At 46.9% G+C, this 20,256-nt stretch overlaps 1 protein-coding gene across 3 annotated transcripts in view; it reads left to right on the plus strand.

Annotated features, from left to right (window-relative positions):
• Positions 1-20,100, plus strand: part of ddr1 (discoidin domain receptor tyrosine kinase 1) — a 37,993-nt gene extending 17,893 nt beyond the window's left edge. Inside the window, exons 7-20 of one of the 3 annotated variants that reach the window (XM_080005184.1) lie at positions 1,754-1,856; positions 2,741-2,927; positions 9,313-9,562; positions 9,690-9,842; positions 10,469-10,522; positions 11,687-11,853; positions 12,110-12,311; positions 13,533-13,652; positions 14,444-14,739; positions 14,943-15,070; positions 15,277-15,474; positions 16,022-16,289; positions 16,833-16,982; positions 17,348-20,100. In XM_080005184.1, coding sequence (XP_079861310.1) covers positions 1,754-1,856; positions 2,741-2,927; positions 9,313-9,562; positions 9,690-9,842; positions 10,469-10,522; positions 11,687-11,853; positions 12,110-12,311; positions 13,533-13,652; positions 14,444-14,739; positions 14,943-15,070; positions 15,277-15,474; positions 16,022-16,289; positions 16,833-16,982; positions 17,348-17,488 — 2,417 coding nt within the window. In that variant the 3' untranslated portion in view covers positions 17,489-20,100. The remainder of the gene's footprint in view (positions 1-1,753; positions 1,857-2,740; positions 2,928-9,312; positions 9,563-9,689; positions 9,843-10,468; positions 10,523-11,686; positions 11,854-12,109; positions 12,312-13,532; positions 13,653-14,443; positions 14,740-14,942; positions 15,071-15,276; positions 15,475-16,021; positions 16,290-16,832; positions 16,983-17,347) is intronic. The other 2 variants (XM_080005186.1, XM_080005185.1) reach the window with 2 other exon arrangements.
• Positions 20,101-20,256: the final 156 nt, after the last annotated feature.

Raw genomic sequence — 20,256 nt, forward strand, 5'->3', positions numbered from 1 at the left:
TTCCATGGAATGTCCGGTTCAACGTGCTTTATTGCTCCCGTCCTGTAAGATCCAGTTGAGTCTCTCTGTGCTTTACTGCTGACCATTCATAACAAGTGAATGATCCACCCTTCCCCTCAACCAGTCACACAGGGACTGCGCTGCACAGGTCTGTGTCCCGTTTGTACACAAAGCACACACTTCAGTGCGGATCTTCATTGTCAAATAAAAATCTAATCTCTCATTGTCTAAATCATCAGTGTACCCTCAGTGCTCCCAAGCAAAGTGTCATTGAAAAGACCTTGAATCATCTCCGGAGGAAAATTGCAGTGTAACAGTAGCTCACATAAAAAATAAGCAATAATGATAATAAAAGGTAATAGGAATAAAAAAAAGAAAAAGGCAATGTGCAATAAACTTTAGAATTTGCTGAAAAGTTGGAAATACACAATACCCAAAAAATGAAGTAAAAGATGGAAAATTAGAAAATACGCAATTAACCTTAAAATAAACAATATATATGACATATACCTAACAATAGATGTTAGACATCTACATCTGTATTTTGCAACCCTTGGTCAGTGAAATACGTTAAAACAGAACAGAATCTGAGAAGTACAGTATGTTGTTTAATCTTACGGTAGAAGTCCACCGAGCACGTTGGCACAGCGTACGGGCGTGGTGCAACATAGTGAAGCGGTCTATATGTGTCGATGTTGTCGTATTGGAGTATTGGAAACAACAGCGGTTTTAAATATTTTCTAACACACAGTTACCGTGGCGCGTGGCAGGGTCGACCAGACAGACACATAGTGAAGGAGATGCAGACGAAGCCGGTTTTATGGCCTCCCGCGAGGCTTCCAACTACTCCAGGGTTGAGGTGTCCAGTCTGAAAATAAAAACCTGGGATGGCCGTGTCCATTTTTATTATAGATACTCTTTGTCTCCTTCCACTGGCACCCAGCGCTCTCCTCACTTCCTTCTCTGCTCTCCTTCCACATTATCCTGGACCCCTCCTCTCCAACCAGGTGAACTTATGCACATTATAACAACCCGTCTCCTCTCCCCCCACAACAAATCCAACAGCATTCTAGGTCTCCGGTACAATGTAGGCTCATATAAAACACATCTGAATTGGTTAAAACCTTTCGATGACGTTTCGACCTCTCATGTTTCCATTGAAAAGGCTGCGTAGTTGAAAAAATAAAATAAAATAGACCTCACTCAAAAATAGAGAAATGCGGTGCCGGGCAGACCCCGTGCGGCTTACTTGGCCAGTGCAGCCCCAGCAGTGGATTAACATGGATTTAATAGGAAGCGTGCACTTACGCTGCGCCAACGCGTCCGGTGCACTTCCCCCGTTAGATTGACACTTTTCATCCGATGGCGACATTATACAAAACAGACGACGGGGCAGTGTTTGTTATGGCGTGCCGCAGTGAGTGTTGCTGACGTCACTGTACGCTCGGGGAGCAGCTGATTAGCTGCAGAGTGGAACCCAGAGGCTTGGGTTTCACCAGCGCCGCTCGGACCTACACGCCCGTCCTGAACCGTGGACCTCTCCATTTATTTTGCTAACTTAAAACAATCTGCAGACTCTTGCCAGGCGATGATTTAGGTGGAATGTTGCCGAGCTTACCTCTTGTTATTCATACTTACTAAGCATGATGTTTTAGAGATTAAATATTCCAGATGGGGCATGTGGGTTTTGACTCTCCAAATGGAGGGAGGGAAGCACACATGACTTATTAGCTGTCTTTATTCTCTCTCTTAGATGGACTGAAGGCCTATACCGCCCCAGTGGGTCACGTCATGCACCTGTCTGGCATGCCGGTCTACCTGAACGACTCCACCTACGATGGAAGCACGGAGCAAGAGTAAGACGTTCCAGCCGGCGGAGCGTTGTGCCTTCATGCATTTTGCATAATAGGGTTTATTCCCAGTACTCATATGCATCTATTCTCCAGACTCACTGTCGTGGATTTTGTTTTCATGAGAATTCCTGAAGAGACCGTCAGTTCTTTGAACTGCATAACTCTCGTTGCAAATATTTATTGACAATCCAAGGCCTAAGCCGCAAATGTCAGCTGTTTTTTTTTTTTGTTTTGTTTTTTTTCCTCCCAGTTTTCTTGTAAAATCCGTCTGAATACTACTTCAGAATCCTTCTTTACCTCCTCATCACACGCTTCAGTTCTGATCAGAGCCTCTCTCTGATCAACACTGTTTCCAAACATTTACTTTGGTCCCAGCTTAATTGAACAAGAATGACAGTGTTTGGACACAAATGCTGAGGAATTTGTGTCTTGTTTTCTTTCTTCTACATTGTCCAAAGTGGGGTAGTGCCAGCAGAAAGAGTAGGGGGGGTTCCACACTCACATGGGTCTGGTTAATGGGCCTTAAATGTTTGGCTAGTGGTTGAGCTAACACTTTTGACGCAATCCAGATGTATTTGCAACACGTGTATGTGTGTGTGGTGTGTGTGTGGTGCATGTGTGTGTGTGGTGTGTGTAAGAGGCTTAAAGAGCTTTGAGCTGGAGGGGAGCGATTTGGTTTCCATGTCAGGATATTTGTGCATGCCTGTATTTGTGCAAGTTTGTGAATAATAGAGGACAAGTGTGTGCGTGTGTCTTCAGATGTGTATAGTATGTGTCTGAGTTGTATATTCGAGTCTATGCACATTGACAAATCAAGACGTCTGCCCCTGGTAACTTACAAATGGCGGGGTCTGACATAATTAACCAACCCAGTGCTGCATCTGCAGGATGCAGTTTGGAGGCCTGGGCCAACTCTGTGACGGTGTGCTGGGGGAGGATGACTTCATCGAGACCAAGGAGCTGAGGGTGTGGCCGGGCTACGACTACCTGGGCTGGAGCCGAGAGGCGCTCGGCCAGGGAAGCGTTGACATTGAGTTCGACTTTGAAAAAACACGCGTTTTCCACACCATGCAGGTAAAGAGGCTCAAGGCCGTTGTGTGCGTGCGTGTGTGTGTGTGTGTATGTGTGTGTGGTGTGTGTGTATATAAAATCCCTTTCTCACTTGAAACCCGCAAAGTTCTTGCACTGAAACCCATAAATCCACTGGCAATGTTCCATATTGGCGTAATGTGGGAACAGCAGCCGGTGTCGATGTTCCGTAAAAGTCATTCCGTAATTTGTTGTGTAAAAGACATAAATTTCCCCACTCTCCGCCGAGTATCACTTACGTAAATCTTCACCGGCAGCTGAGGTGGGAATGAAAGCATCAGATGTCTGTAATATTTCACGGTGCGTTCGTGGCGACGTAGCTTCATAAGAACTGGTGATTTAAAATCCTGCAACCTGTGAGCACGCCGTTCGTTTTGGGCGTGCAACATTTGGAAAACAAAAGCAAAAGCAACACAGCTGAACATAGCATTTCAACGAAAATGTCTGGGAATTGGACAGACTCTGAAATAAGGGAACGGCTGCCTATTCGAGCCGAGTACTAAACGATCCGGCAGATCTGTGGTGCTGTTAGAGATGCCATGGTCCGTGACAAGATTACAGACGTCCCACGCGAAAGAAGTACACACAGAAGGAAGGCCCAGGTCAAGCTGAAGAGTCTACGGAAGAAATGCCTCCAAATAGATGACCATCATGGAAAAAGTAGCAGTGGGCGATTGAACTGGCCATATTTTGGCATTTGCCGGTCGGATCCGGGGGGAACTCCCATCCTACAAATCCTGCGGCTTTGGTGAGCAGCTTGGAGCCCGAGTCTTGAGGCCACCAGCGAAACAACGGACGGCGAGGTCGAGGCCAGCGGCAACGTTCCCTTGGATTCTGGGGATAACCCAGAAGAGGCGGTAGAATCCGCCACAGAAAGTCATCGAACAGGTGAGTTATTTGACTATATTATTGTATAACCATTGCTCATCATGCATAGTTCCATGCCATGTTCGGTATAGGGTAATGTCTGTAGAAATCCACAGAATGCATAGAACAGTTGAAATTTCCCTCTCGTACTCATGTATTAGATGTTAATTAATATATTTGAGATTTGACTTGACATACGTAAGACTGTTTGGTAGCTTGCTAAGCTTGGTCATACACGTTATTGCTCCAGCACAAGTGTGGTTGACTAATGGTTGTCGTTCTCTTGTGTGTGTCTTTTAGAATCTCCTCATCTGCCACCACAGAAAAAAAAGGCCAAAAAAAAAACCCTCCAGACTTGAGATATCCGAGGACATGTGAAGGCTTTTCGGTGAAATGGGTAGGGAGTACTACCGTAGAGAGGACCTCCGACTCCAGGAGCAGAAAGGCGGGGGGGGGGGGGGGTGGAGAGAGAAGAGAGAGGAAGGACCTGGCAAATGACTGTGTTTAGAGACTCAAGCCAGACTCTTTGGAGAAGTCCTGAGTGTTCTCCGCCAGCCTGCACCACAACCACACCAGTCATTTTACCCACCGGGCTGCCAGCACCAAGTACATTTCAACAGCTTTAGTGGGAGACCCACTCATCGTCGTCTGGGAACTAGTATTAGCTATTTTGTTTTGGTGTTGCCAAGGTTTTTGTTGTTGTTGTTGTTGTTGTTGTTGTCTTTTTTTATGGTATTCCAGTGCAATAGTTATTCATTTTTGCCAATGCACAAGCGACTGTACTTTAAAATTACCGTTTTTGTTTCTAAACGTGTATAAAAAGTTAACTGAATCTGCCTTCTTAATTCTTGTATAAAGAGACTGCGTTGTGTGAACGTGTAAGTGAAATACTATTTTGTTTTAACAGACATGGCTTTAATGTGGCTCAAGATATTTTCAAGTCATTTTCTAAGGATTATACAGCCATGCAGCTCCTCATATTGCCCAAAGCAGCTTCAAATGGTATTTGGATTTAGATCCAGGAAGTAGTATTCAGTGGGTTTACGTAGACCATGTCCAGCGGTGCCTTGCCGATGTTGCATCTGTAGCAGAAACCAAACACCAAGCCCTTAACAATTACAGTGACAAAATGAGATCAAAGACTGAATGGTGAGGATCTAAACACATCCACCTTGCTTTCTCTTACTGAGGCCGGCACCCATTATGGCGCAGTGAATGTGTTTAGCTTTATCTAGTTATTTCATTCATCCCTTTCCTGGCAATGTTATCACATCAGGGACATCACACACTGCACAGCCCAAAGCAAAAAGTTGATTTCACAAAAAAGACATTGTGGGAAACCGACTGTTCTGTTCAAGGACTCACAATGCTACTGATAGAAAATTACATATTGATACTTTTCTTTTGTGACATTGCATAGAATATGACCAACGCTCAATTGCTCTTGCATATGTTGTACTATTGATGCTGAGTAAATCTTTTGTGGAGCCCTAAGAAATACCCTTACAAAATGATCATTGCCTGTCGAATAGCCTGTGCACTATGCAACATTTCTCCCTGGTAAACATCATTGTCTGGCTCCTGTGTTGGTTCACAAAGCTCTATGTTCCATTCAGCTAAAAAGACATCCTTGTCGAGTTCACACACATTGTGCAAGATAGAACAAGCTGTAACGATGTCGGGCACGAGTTCAACGTCTACGTCATTGCCCTTGAGCAGGCATCTCTGACGACCGTTGAGACGGCCAAAGGCATTTTTCACCACCGTACGAGCCGAGCTTAAACGGTAGTTGAAGTTGCACTGTTTCCCGGTTCAGGCAGCGGTGAGTGAAGCCTTTCATCAGCCACTTCATCACTGGATAGGGTCTCCAATGAGATGCACAGGAATTTCCACTCCATCCACCATCAAAGATTTCATCCCCCTCTCTCCTCTGGAGAACGCCTTGCTTTGTGAGAAAGTGCTACTTTCTGACAGTTTTGCAATAGTTTTTCATCCATTGTGCTCCCCAGCAACAGCCAGCACCACACCACAGGGTCAGGCTCTCACAGGAGTTAGACTACCTCGAGGGATGCAAATATTGTAACATGTAAATGACATACATATGGGGGAACAGATACTCATCTTGGTCTTCAGCCATTCCGTACAAGGGGGAGTCGGCCAAAACTTGAGCATCATGTGTGCAGCCGGGCCAGCCCACATAGACAGTATACGTGTATGTGAAGCTAAAAAAAAGGAAAACTGTAATACTGTGATGGTAACACTTTTTTCTTGATAAAGCACATTACAGAGATAAACCCACCACAGCCTGCAGCACAATGGAACGCCAGCCTTTCCTATTGTAATAGGCTGAATGGTCATCCCCACACCAACCCACATGCGCCTCGCCACCCTGGAGTGGCGAGGCGTGCCACCCAGCTCAATGTGTGCTGTTGGCAATTGCAGTTAAAATTGCAGGGTGTGGGGGTCCGAGTCCTCCAAGCAAGTCAAACCCGAACTTGCACCCCTCCTGCCCCGCAGACCCTGGTCTGGTGGGGTGTTGTTCAGAGTAAGATTTGTGTGCCAGTGTATGTGTTCCAAGCTAATATGAGTGGTATTAAAATGTCAGGACGGACGTAAAGCACACCAGGCCCGGAATGTAGCGGGCAAGATCGCAGCCGCCCTCCGCATCCCTACCCACATAGCTGGCACCACACCCGGCCCATAAACCCTAGGCCTATTGTGTGGTGTTTGTACTGAGTATGAGTTTTGGCGCTGGGAGAGATAGGCAAAGCGCGACCAGATCAACGCAGGGGTGCAGCAGGCCGGGCGGCGCCCACGCGGACAGTCTCTGCCGAGGCTCGATAGGTTTTCACCACGTCTTTTTTTTTTTTTTTTTTTTTTTTTTAAGGTTTCTCTCTACAAGTTGTAGCACGTACTCAAATGTGTTGTGCGGCATTCGAAAATGCTCTCTCCACTGCTCTTCGTTGAAGTTGTTTAGAACACGAAACCGGAACACCCGTCCAGCAGTGTTACGGATTCCATGTTGAAAAGGGGCTTTCGAGTGCATCGTGCTTACAGTGTGAGGGGTGTTGGTCAGGGTGGTATTGAAAAGTGAAGCCAAAAAAAGTCTGCTCATGAGAGTGTGTGTGTGTGTGTGTGTGTGTGTGTGTGTGTGTGTGTGTGTGTGTGTGTGTGTGTGTGTGTGTGTGTGTGTGTGTGTGTGTGTGTGTGTGTGTGTGTGTGTGTTGATATTCTTGTTGGTGCTCTCTCTCTCTCCCTACACAGACCCAAAACATGCATTCCATGGTATTAGTGGATGTATGTGTATCTATCTGAGCTATGCGGCTAGCCAGTGGCCTTGCTTTTATTTTCTGTTGTTTATCACAAGCACAGGGTGTCTGTGCTTGGCTTCACTGTCTGTTTGTGCATCTATGTGGTTTCTGGGGTTAGTCTGTGAGGAACATGGAGCAAACTTAATATGAAGCAATTTAGATTGAATTATGGATGTATCGTCTCATGGGAAATACGCTGGAATGTTAGTTAGGGTGGGACGTGGCCTCTACAAGCACATAGTGAGCAGGATGGATTCCCACTGAACGTTCCAAAACTCATCTTTATAATCATCCTTATTAGTGTTACTGCTGCTGTTCTCCATTGTTATTGCAACGTTTTAGTGTCTTAATTTGTTTTCATTCATTTATTTATTTATTTTTTCTATTTTTAAAGTGGAAATCCATAAAATAGTCTGTTGAGTGTATTACACTTCAAGTCCCAGAATTCTAATTGAAACTGCAGTTCCAATTGCAGGTTGTTGGGTTTTTTTGCATCTGGGTTTACCCTTATCTTTTCTCTAAGACGGTCAAATTATTTTCTTGGAAGAGGGTGACAATGAACTGAGAAATGAAGTGAGAAATTGTATGTGCTCAGGTAATTGCACCATTTTCTCATTCTTACAATCATTTTTTAATGATTATTGTTGAGAGAAGCCCAACATTGTCTATGCTGTTAACTACTGCAACTTGATAATTGATTAATTGTTACCGTGCATTTGATAAATAAAGGTTTTACACTTACACTTAAATATAGATATTTCCAGCAGTCTTACATGTCCTGTATTTGTCCCTAGTGGTGTTTTCAGTGTTTATTTTAGGTATATCCTGTTTGTAATACCTTTTCCCTCGTGATTTTTCCACACTTATCTCAACTGACACGTACCCCTCTGTCGGCCTGGTAGAACGGATATGTCGGACACACAGGTCAAAAAAAATAAAGAGCAGGAACCTGAACCTTATTCTGACTCTTGTCTCAGCAGGTCTGGGTTCCCTAACCTGCACCTAATCATTCTCCCACTGGGGAAATGTGCACTTTGACCCTTTTCTGTCACGGGATGTACTTCCTACAGCTCGCTTGGCATACTATGACGTGCACCTTCCACCGGGGAGTAATTCGGTCTTTGAAAAGTTTGATTCTTCCCTCGGGGGTGATGATTAGGAATGTTGTTATTGTAGCCCAAATCTGAAAGTAGTTGCAAATAAGCGTGCTCAAGGAAACCGTTCTGGAGGTTAAATGTACAGTGAAATCAGCTTATGCTAATGTTGTGTTTGGTCGCCCAGCTGAGCTTTGTGCAGGTCAGCGCTGTGCACTCCCTGAAGGAGTAGTGGATTACTCAAACTCTGTTGACTTACTACCCTGCCCTCAGTTGTACGTCAACTCCATTGTCTGGCACAGCTGTTCCCACTGTGTTTCAATACGTGTGTGTGAGTGTGTGAGTGTGTGAGTGTGTGAGTGTGTGAGTGTGTGCGTGTGTGCGTGTGTGCGTGTGTGCGTGTGCGTGTGTGCGTGTGCTATCCCACATGTGGTTTGGGTTAGAAAGGCTAGCCCTGTGTTAAGTGTCAGTTTAATGGCTGAACTGTCAGAGCAGTCTTTGCACCAACCTTTCTCCTGCAGCGAGGAACCGACACTCCCACCGCCGGGCTCTATCTCCCTCAGATCTATAGTTTTGACCTCTCGCTTCGCTTGTTAAAAACTCTCTATCTTCCCTGTCATCCCCCTCTCTCTTCTATTTCTCCTGTGATTTCGTCCTCTGCGTCCTCGCTCTCTCTCCCACTACCCTGATACCCCACGTATTAAATCAGCCTTTATCTCTCTTTGTCTTATGCTCTGCCTGTATAAACAAGAAATATGGGTGGGAGGTTTTTATTTCCTCTCATCTCCTCTTGTATTATTCCATCCTTTCTCTTCCCCGCGTGCTCGTTTGTTTTATTTCTCGTGGTTCTCGGAACGCTGTTGCGCCAAAGCAATCAAGACGGAACCGGATAAGAATGTTATTAATTCCATGTGTTAATTGAATCCCTCCGTGGCTCTCAACAAGGATCTGTGTGTCAAATCCCCACATTAAAAGTTTCCCAGATGTTTGTGAAGGTGCCAAACAACTTCAAATAGGTGTACAGGGAGGATTTCTAACCTTTTTTTTTCTCCTCCTCCTCCTCCTCTCCTATAATCCCCCACCCCTCGGCCCCTCCAGGTGCACAGCAACAACCGTCACACTCAGGGTGTGCGTGTCTTCAGCAAGGTGGAGTGTCTTTTCAAGCCCACCCTCCTCCAGCCCTGGTCCTCTCCTGCCCTTGTGCTGCCTGTGCCCCTGGAGGACCTGAAGGACCCCTCCTCGCGTCCCATCTCCCTCCCCCTAGGCAGCCAGCTGGCTCAGATCCTGCGCTGCAAATTCTTCTTCGCCGACCGCTGGCTGCTCATCAGCGAGATATCCTTCTTCTCCGGTAGGCGGAAGGGGAGAAAATCGTTAAATCCACGTGTCAATTGTATATATGTTTTAGTCGTGTCACGTTTATAAGGTCATCCACAAGGTCGTTAATGTTGAATATTCCCCGCTCTCGTTCTGTTCAGAGCCATATGGAGAAGGTGCCGCCAAACCTGGTGTATTTCCTCCTCAGCAGCCTCCTCCCCCCGCCCCCGACTCCACCTCCCCACCTGTCCTCTCCACCTCCTCTATTCCCATGACCAGCCACAATGCCTCCAACGCCACTGCTGACCCTTCTGGTGAGTGCCTTCCTCCCCATTCAACCCCCTTTTCCCCGTTGCTGTACCAAATAAACCTTTCATCATCTTTTATTCCTCTTTCCAGTTTATTTCCTGCGCCTCTCCCTCCTCTCCGGCCTCTCTAATTCCCATGATCTCTTCATTAGTACTTCTCCTCCCCTCTCTCTCTCTCTCTCTCTCCCACTGTCTCTCTCTTCCATCACCATGTGATGAGCGTGAGCATGTCAGCAGTGCCTCTCGGCCGTTAGTCCGGAGCCGTGCCAAAGGAGGCCGGTGAATGACTTTCCCCATACCACATATGATAGAATCCTTCGGCTCCCCGCCAGCATACACATGAAACGTCCTCAACCCAAGTCACTGAAGGTCGCTTATTGTTAAAGGACCGACGAGGCAACCTTGGCAAACCATTAAACGACAGGGGTTTAGACTTCATTAGTTCAAAATCATATTTCTTACTCTTAACCTTGGAATGTATACACGTAGAAGAAACGTCCCAAGAATTCCCAAATGAAAGCCTGAAAAAATACTCAAGTCATCTTTCCTCTCTGTCACCCTCTTGTTAGTCTTCATGCCTTTCTCTCTCCAACATCCCCTCTCCTCCCCCTCTCCATCCTCCATTCCTCCAGAGCCCTTCACCACTGACTTTATGATGGACACCATGGGTAACAGCACACTGTCAGGTGAGAGGAAGTAGAAGGAAATGAGGGAGTGATAACCGAGAAAGGGAATCAGCTACATCCGCTCCTTGGCCTTGGTCCAGGATCTTAATCTATCCCACTGCTCGAAGTAGGGATAGATTATTATATTGGAGGAGGGAGCATACCGGCAGAATCTTTCACTGAGCTTGGGCCCATGGGTCGGGAGATTTACAACCACACAAAGGAACCTTAACACCACTATAGGGCTGGATAATTATGCACAATAACAAGTCTGCTTCCTGTGGTCTTACAAACTGCATTTCCAGGACCAAGCTGTATTCTGCACCATAGACAATAGCCGAGTTCAAAAAGCTGAAAGTGTGTGTGTGTGTGTGTGTGTGTGTGTGTGTGTGTGTGTGTGTGTGTGTGTGCGCGTGCGCGTGCGTGCGTGCATACTCTTTGGCTGATGTAAAAAAGAAGGAAAGAGAGAGATTTGTGGTGTGTACTGTATTGTTGCTGTATGCAGTTGCTGTATACAGTAACCGCATGATTTGGCCAAATTTGAAAACTCTGCACTAGGGTGTACACACTCTTATGCAAAGCTGGCAAATTTGTTTCATTGGTGTGTGGGTCTAACATGGTAACCATGTGTTTCTGTCTAAGCTATTGTTAACCTATGTAGAGGGGGGGGGGCGAAAACTGTCTTTTGCTCAAAATGTCATTTTGCTCAAAATGAAACCGCATTTGAGAGGCAAAGGGTAGAAGCAACAATGGGACTAACCATTGCTGTGTGAAGCTGAATCAACCTGGGTTGTTCCGCAGCAAAGCACAGCGTTCACATTCTACTCCCCACACCTCTGGGCTGTGAGAGCCTCCGTGGCATGAGCTTGCATACTGGGCGAGTGCTTATGCAGCAAATACCCCATCTGACACACAATGAGCTCCATCAGCGGGACACCACTCAACTTGTTGTGCTAACATACAATGATTCAAGATTATACCAACACTCTTCAGCATGAACACTCATACATACATACATACATACATACATACATACATACATACATACATACATACATACATACATACATACATACATGCACATAGACACACATAATTAAGGTGAACTGCATAGTATAAAACACGTTATCTAGAGTAAATTGCGCATTCTAATGAATCTTCCTATCTGCCATTTGCATTCTCCAGAGCCCGACATTGCTGTCATGACTCCCAAGGCTGGACTCCCTGTTGTGAAGACTGACAGCAGCAACACAGCGATCCTCATCGGCTGCCTGGTGGGCATCATCTTGCTGCTGCTGGCCGTCATCGCTGTCATCTTGTGGAGGCAGTACTGGAAGAAGTTACTGGGCAAGGTAGGAAGCAAAAGCATAGTCAGTCGCTGCAGACACGCGGCGTCTCTGAATCTGGCAAAAACTCAAAACAATCGGAGGATGGCGCCGCTGACAAAACCCCCCCCCCCCAAAAAAAAAAACCCGAAGCTCCATCTAGACGTGTGGTCTCGCTGCATTTTGCGCCATCTAGAATTCTCAGAACGTATGACAAAAGCCAACGCTGTTTCAACTCTGATTTCCAAGGGAGCGTTGAGTACCGGTCGCTCTCCTTTTGCAGGCGCAGGGCAGTCTGTCGAGCGATGAGCTGCGCGTCCACCTGTCCGTCCCCTCCGACAACGTGGTCATCAACAACACTCACAGCTACTCCAGCCGCTACCAGCGCATCCACACCTTCCCCGATGACCGAGACCGCGAGGGAGAAGGGGAATATCAGGAGCCCACGGCGCTCCTCCGGCCCCGTGACCAACAAGACAGCACCGGTAGGACAGACAGGGAACAGACACACACACACACACACACACACACACACACACACACACACACACACACACACACACACACACACACACACACACACACACACACATACACACACACACACACACACACACACACACACACAATCACAACATTGAAAAAAGCTCAGAATTATAGTACTTGAAATGTATTATAAGTTGTTTTTGCGTTCTTTCAAACTTAAATAATTGCACACTATTCATTTGTGTGAGATACACTGACGTGGAGCATATGGGTTTTCCAATGAAACAAGTCTTGTATTGTGTGTAATTTGCATATATCGACCAAAAGTCCACCACAGAATGAAAGGCATGTCAATAAGGCGAGAGGGTTCCGTGGAAGTATGAAAATTTCAAGATGTGGGGGGGAATCCAATTTTAAAAGGCTTGTTATTGTGGTCTGTCCTGATTGCACTATTTGTGCCAGTGCATTTGCAGCCCCCGTGTTTATCACATCACAAAGCAAAGTGACTTTCGAAAAAGAACGAGACACGCAGCGCAGAGAATGTGGTGTGCCTTTCAAGGAGGAGTTGGCAGGACAAGTGAGGGTTCGCAACACAAAACAAAATCAAACCAAACACTGTCCCATGAGACGGCCGCTGGGAAGATGCACGGCAAAGAGGGGCCACAAAAGAGCCATTGTTCTGCGGAGAGGAAGGGAATGGAAAAAGAAGGGAGGTGAAAAGAAAAGGGGGTGGGGGTGGGGGTGGGGGAGACAGCATTCCTTCAGTTGCGTTGCGCCACAGGAGGTGAGCATGCTGTCTTTACTTGGTGCCTGTGTTGAAATAACAAGTGTAAAAGAAACATTATTCCATCCATTAGTTTGTGTTGTGGTTCTGGCCTGAGTTAAGTTAACTTTGCCTCCTTTCCTTGCTCTGCCGCTCCGTCCTCCTCCGATTGTGTTTATGCAAACCCTACGTCGTGTTGCACCACCCTCGTCCCCCTCCGACGATAACCCGTACCCTAACAGCATCCAGCTAACGGTTGACGTGTTGCGTTGTGTCCTGCCATGTTTTTGTCCCGTCGCGCGCACGACAACGTGTGTTCTCTGCTGCCTCACACGCCGCATACGGACCACGTCACGTGCGCGCGCGTGTGTGTGTGTGCGTGTGTGTGTGTGTGTGTGTGTGTCTGCACCATGTGTTGTGTCGTGGTATGTGAATGTGTATGTGTGTGCCCTCCCAGCCTTGCTGTTAAACAACCCAGCCTATCACCTGCTCCTGTCAGATCAAAGACAAGGCGCGCGGCCTCTAGCCGTCCCCAGCTCCGCTCAGGCTCCGGAAAAGAGCCTCAATGTGCCCCAGGGTAAGACACTCGGACTCGGGGAGCGTGCTCAAGACAGGCCGCCGCACACCCAGGCCCCCACGTCGTTCAGCCATTCCTGCTTTCAAAGTCTGCTCCTCATTTGGGATTAAAATATAGGGTTACACCGCTTTTGCATGGGTTTGACTTCCGCCGCAGCTCTCCTCTCCCTCTCTCTCCCTCCCCTGACTTCTTCATTCATTCACCACCGGGCATCTCTCATTACTCACACTCGTTAAAGACGCCTGATCAACAGTAGTAACAGCTTTTCATAAGCAGTTGGATCTCCTTCCACCCTCAAAACAAGCTTAGTAAAAGAGATGGCTCTCTTTTCATTCAACAGGGTTTCAGCAAGACCTTATTTTTTGTTTGTCATACATGCAGGTTTACTGATAAAAGACCTTTAAAACACTCAAGTTTGACTTGAATATTCAAGTCCACATTTAAATCTCCAAATGACAGAGACTGAAATGTGCAATACTAAGGACAAAAAAGATTTTGGGGAAGCATCTGTGGTTGTCACCGCAAGATGTGAAGGCTCGTTTCAATTCTGCCAGTAGGATTCTGTGCGGTCGCCTCCACAGATTATTGACCCAGACTCGGTGTCTCTTTTCTTTTAAAGTTTCATTATAGCGGTCTTTGATCTTTGACTCAACTTCACGGCGCCTGCAGACACCCTGTTTAATCGTCCTCTTCCTTCAAAGCACCTGGTCACACTCGAATAGAACTGTCAGCATCTTGAGATTCTACCTTCTGTCTGACCCGTCCTGTCCGCCCCGCCCCCCTCCCTGCAGCCTGCGGCACGGACCTGGAGAAGGGTTTCCCCCCCGCCCAGGAGGAGCCTCCCCCGTACCCGGGTTCCCCTCCCTACCCCTCTCTGTCTCCCCCCATCTCTCCCCCGCTTCCTCCCAGCGTCCCCCACTACGCGGAGGCGGACATTGTGAGCTTGCAGGGCGTCAGCGGCAACAACACCTACGCCGTGCCGGCCTTGTCCTCGTCCAGCCCCGGGGCCGACGGGGCCCCACTGCCCGAGCTGCCCCGCCAGTGCCTCATCTTCAAGGAGAAGCTCGGAGAGGGGCAGTTTGGAGAGGTGAGACACTCGGGACACCACTAGAGTGTGAGTGTGAGTGTGTGTGTGTGTGTGTGTGTGTGTGTGTGTGTGTGTGTGTGTGTGTGTGTGTGTGTGTGTGTGTGTGTGTGTGTGTGTGTGTGTGTGTGTGTGTGTGCGTGCGTGCGTCATTTTGTGTGTGTGATCACAGGTGTGTTAACAGTGCCCTAATCATGCCGTTAAAGGTGCACCTGTGTGAAATCGAGAGCCCTCAGGATCTCCCCAACCTGGAGTTCCCCTTCAATGTGAGGAAAGGTCGCCCTCTGCTGGTGGCTGTTAAAATACTTCGCCCTGACGCCTCCAAGAATGCCAGGTCTGTAGCTTCAAAATAAACAGATAAAAATAGTCTTCCTGACGATGATGTCTGCTTTGAGCTCTGTGCTGACTCTCATCCTGACTGTCTTTCTTGCTTTACCTTGTCTCCAAATCAACCCGGATTCCCTGTGTGTCTCAATTCACTCTCTCTCTCTCTCTCTCTCTCTCTCTCTCTCTCTCTCTCTCTCTCTCTCTCTCTCTCAGGAACGACTTCCTAAAGGAGGTGAAGATTCTGTCTCGTCTGAAGGATCCGAACATCATCCAGCTGTTGGGAGTGTGTGTGAGCAGCGACCCGCTCTGCATGGTGACAGAGTACATGGAGTGCGGCGACCTGAACCAGTACCTGTCGCACCGGGCGCTGCTGGACAAGACGGGCCCCTCGCACAACACCCCCACCATCAGGTAGCACCGCCATGCATCCATGTCAGGGTCATTAAAGGTTTGAAAGAGTCAAATCAGTTCAAAATTAATTGTGGCGTTAAAGGATTTTAAGTATTTAGGTGTGCAATATGCTTGATTCAGGGGAAAAAAAGGTGTTTAAATTAAGAAAAATATTTATTCTGATTGCATTCAATTATTTAGGTTAAATCCTATTGTATATCCTATTCTACTGTATCCCATTGTGAACATTTCACTCAAGTCAAATCACACAATGTCATTGAGTGACAATGACGTAAAATGTATTGTTGTTTATCATTAAAACAAATTTGGTCTCAGAAGTCATTCAAAGTGTTATTTAAAAAGTTTTTCAATAAATCTGCAGATACCAGAGAGCCTGGGCGTACACATACAAGCTCACATGCACACAGTAATAGAAAGAAAGAACAGCAGATAAATATAGCAAATATATCCCTGAATATATCCCTGATGTTGAGCCAGGCATTTGCCATTGAATCACAGCTGTGATTCCTCCATTTATTCTTCCTCCCTCTTATTCTCTCTCTCCCAGCTACCCAGCCCTCATTTCCATGGCCAGTCAGATCGCGTCAGGAATGAAGTTCCTGTCCTCCCTCAACTTTGTGCACCGGGACCTGGCCACCCGGAACTGCCTCGTCGGGGGGGAGAGGGGTGAGGACGGGGAGGATCGGGGCGGGGAGCGACCCATCAAGATCGCAGACTTCGGAATGAGCCGGAATCTGTACGCCGGAGACTACTACAGGATCCAGGGCCGGGCCGTGCTCCCCATACGCTGGATGGCCTGGGAGTGTATACTGATGGTGAGGGAGGGGAGCTGTACGCGTGCGTGCGTGCGTGCGTGCGTGCGTGCGTGCGTGCGTGCGTGCGTGCGTGCGTGCGTGCGTGCGTGCGTGCGTGCGTGCGTGAGTCTCTTCTGCCAGTTCAGAGTCAGAAACTGTACAGAACAAGTACATTTTCACGTACAGGGAGTTTTCTGTGGTAAGGATTGGTGCATTGCTGTTCAGACACTTACCATAAAAAAGCAGTTTGAAGAAAAATTACCAAATAAAAAGACAAAAATATACAAAGTTATACATTTTATACAAAATGTGATTCTACACACAGGATAAGTGAAGTTAAAAGGCAATAGATGGTATCTATCTCTTACTGTATCTGCAGTGTTATTACAGTATTATTACAATATACACGTGTGTGTGTTTGTGTGTGTGTGTGTGTGTGCACATGTCTGAGGGAAATGTAGTTTACCTGCCACAACCTTTACCTAACTTATTAATAGTCATAAGCATGGTGATGGGGGTTGAAGAGGGTGACGGTGGTGGGTGATGATGTAATGGTCCTTCCAGGGGAAGTTCACCACGGCCAGTGACGTGTGGGCGTTTGGGGTGACTCTGTGGGAGATGCTGAGTGTGTGTCAGGAGCAGCCCTACTCCCACCTGACGGACGAGCAGGTCATCGACAACGCCGGGGAGTTCTTCAGGGACCACGGCAGACAGGTACCCACTCTCACACACACACACAGACACACACACACACACACACACACATACACAAACACACAGAAGCACTTATTCTTCATTAACGTGGTCTTGGACGTAAGATCTTTCACTAGAGAACTTTTAAAAGTTCACTTTCCCTCCCTCTCACTGCTTGCTACTGTATTAAGCTGCCATAATTGAGACTGCTTTTTCTCTCTCTCTCTCTCTCTCTCTCTCTCTCTCCCCCCCTCTCTCTCCCTTCTCTATCTATCTCTCTCTCTCTCTCTCTCTCTCTCTCTCTCTCCTCTCTATCTCCTTCTCTCTCTCTCTCTCCCTCCTCTCTATCTCTCTCTCTCTCTCCCTCCATACCTCTCCCCTCGCAGGTGTATCTGGGCAGGCCGGCCGTGTGCCCCCAGGGCCTCTATGAGCTCATGTTGAGCTGTTGGAACAGAGACTGCAAGCTCCGCCCGTCGTTCGCCCACATCCACTCCTTCCTCACCGAGGACGCCATGAACATGGTGTGAGGCGAAGCACGGAGGGCGGAGGACAAAAGAGAGGAGTAAGAGAGTGGAGGGGGGAAAGCCCCCTGCCTTCACGTTTCCTTGCTACAGCGGGCAGGTGGCAGAATGAGTGCGGCGGGAGAGGAGAGGGGAGGAGGGGCGGCGCATGCTTGTGTATTTTGTACGTCTGGGGCGGACGGGGCTCGGACGCCGCTGGTTCGGTTTCCATTTCCGGGGAAAAGCCCCGACCCTTAACCCCCCTTTCTTTCCTTTAGTTCATAGTCCATGCTACATTTGTAATGAATGAAACATGATGGTTGGTGGTGGGAGCAGTCTGCATAGGGGTTCTGGTAGTGGTTTTAAACATTTTACAACATTTTAGGTACCTAACTTGTAGGGAAGCTATAGTTGTGTGACTAATCATTTTTGGGTTATTAAAGAATAGAGCGAAGGCTGACTAAAAAAAAACCACACTGACAGTTAAGTTCCAGTTCAGGCCTCTGCTATCATCCCAAATGACTAGATTAACGCCAACATAGATATCAGGAGTTTCTACTTAATATTTTACCATGACATGGTGTTGTAGGTGGAGGGGTACTAGCGCTGTAGACATTTGTATTCACCCTCAATACACACTTCTAGTTCCGGTAAGATCATGGCATCTCTGCACCCGGTGGAGTGTCTGCTTCAGCGGCCGACAAGAATCTCAAAAAACAAGCTTCATCACTCTTTAGTCCAAGTCTTTACGCGAGCCATCGAAAAACCAAAATTAATCGGATATTTTTCCCTCTCTCGAATGCGGATCCCCCTTGCTGACGGTATGACAGTGCCGTGTTTTCTGTAGTCACTGGGACTTTGGTTTCCACAGACAATCCACATCCAGGGCTATAACACATAGTATGAACTAATGTGAAACGATGTGGAGCAGACAGCAGCAGGCACCTTTCCCCCCGTTGGGGCCACGGAGGGGGGCGGGGTTGCGTTCCGTGGTGGTTTCTCAGCATGATGTACAATCAACCACAGTACGGCAGTCATTTTGAACCACATTACCCCTCCCCCACCCCACGTCGGTGTCTCAGTCGCTATCTTGACAGAACTCTCTCAACCCCGTCTCCGAGCCACGGAGAGGACTCGTGTCCCTCGTGCTGTTCGGATTCGAAAAAAAAAAACAAGAAGCCAACTAATGGAAGAGTTGGATCTGCTACTGGCCAGCATCAAACTGGAATGGCTTCCACGAGCACTAAGACAATGCTGCCGCCCGGGGAAGTGGACGGGACACGTTCAGATTGAATGAGTTTGGGCAACGCTGTATCTTGTCTATGACCCAGAAACGGGATAAATGTAAAAATTCCAATACCAGCTGCACTTTAAATCTAGTATCCCTGGCCAAGGTGGAAATTCCTCATCGCAAGTGGTCTGATATAACGTCTGTCGGTGTGGATCGTGGTGCATTCACCCGCGCAGTACTTTGAGAACTTTCCATGGCTGAAGAGAATGCGAAGCGGATGCATTTTTATCAACGTCACAGACTCGACTCGCTGTTTAAACCCCGAATAGATCTAACCTAACCAATGGATGTACAATATCGCTTAAAAAGTGCCATTGCACCATTTCATCTCACTGTATAAAACCATATGTCCGGAAATGTGTTTTAATGGCCATAATATGGCTCCTGTGGTTAGATGTGTTAGCTCATATCTAAAGATGTATCTTTGCTCATCCCAACATATTACTGTATTAAAAATAAAAATAAAAAAAAGAAAACTATTTTCTTACAGGCGTGGCGTTGAACTCTGCATTAATCCACTTTAACTGACCGCGGTAGACTCAGCCTACCATACTGATCATACACAACCATAGAGAAGCCCGGTTTGAGAATAGGAAGTAACACCACGTTTACTTAAGGCCCCCTCGGACGGCACGATTTTATATTTGACGTTTTAAGATTTGCATAAATAACACATGACGGCTGGCTCGAGAGGTTTCTCGGTCGCCGGACATCTTTTTTGAGCGAGGTCACGGCGACGAGGAAAGCACCCAAACGGCGTCGGGAACATCAGGAAGAAAATCCCTTGAGGTGAGAGAACTCCGATGCTGTGTCATCTGAGGAGGCCTTGAAAGAGTGTGAATGGTTTTTTTTCCCATTTGAATACACTATGTGCTTCTTAATTGTTTTTGATACACTGTAGTTAAACTAAACCCATATTTTTTTATATATACTGTACTTAGACACTCCTTGACGTCTGTGATTTTGTCCTTTGTCTTTGAAGCTGAAATCTAACGGTGTGTACATATTTTAGGTCAGAATTGTAATTTCCTTCATTAATATATGATCAATCCTGTGTTTCATTTGGGGCCTCTTGTATCTTTGTAGAAAGCTTGCAACCTTGATGCCATTGTAATTCATGGTGTTGTTTATTTTTGTAGATGTTTAATAAAAGGTAATCTTTTCAAATACGTTAGTGAACCACATGTCGTCTTAAACACACAATCTGTTGTCTCAATCTCAATCTGTTGTCTTCTAGTGTCTCAATAGAAAAGCAAACACAACTGTCAAGTGAAGAGTTTATTATCTATGTAACATTTATTTCCGGATAATTCTCAAAGTTATAAACTCATGTATGAATAAAAAAAAAACATTGCAGTTCTCATTAAATGATGTTGGCTACTTAACATGTACACACAAACGGTCATAGATAACTGTGGAGTTTGTCCTGGATGCGGTGGCTCCCGCGTAGAAGAATGTTCGGGCTTGAATGTTGGTCGGCGATCGCCTGGAACGTCCCTACTGA

Source organism: Zeus faber, assembly GCF_960531495.2.
Source record: "Zeus faber genome assembly, chromosome: 8".
NCBI lineage: Eukaryota > Metazoa > Chordata > Actinopteri > Zeiformes > Zeidae > Zeus > Zeus faber.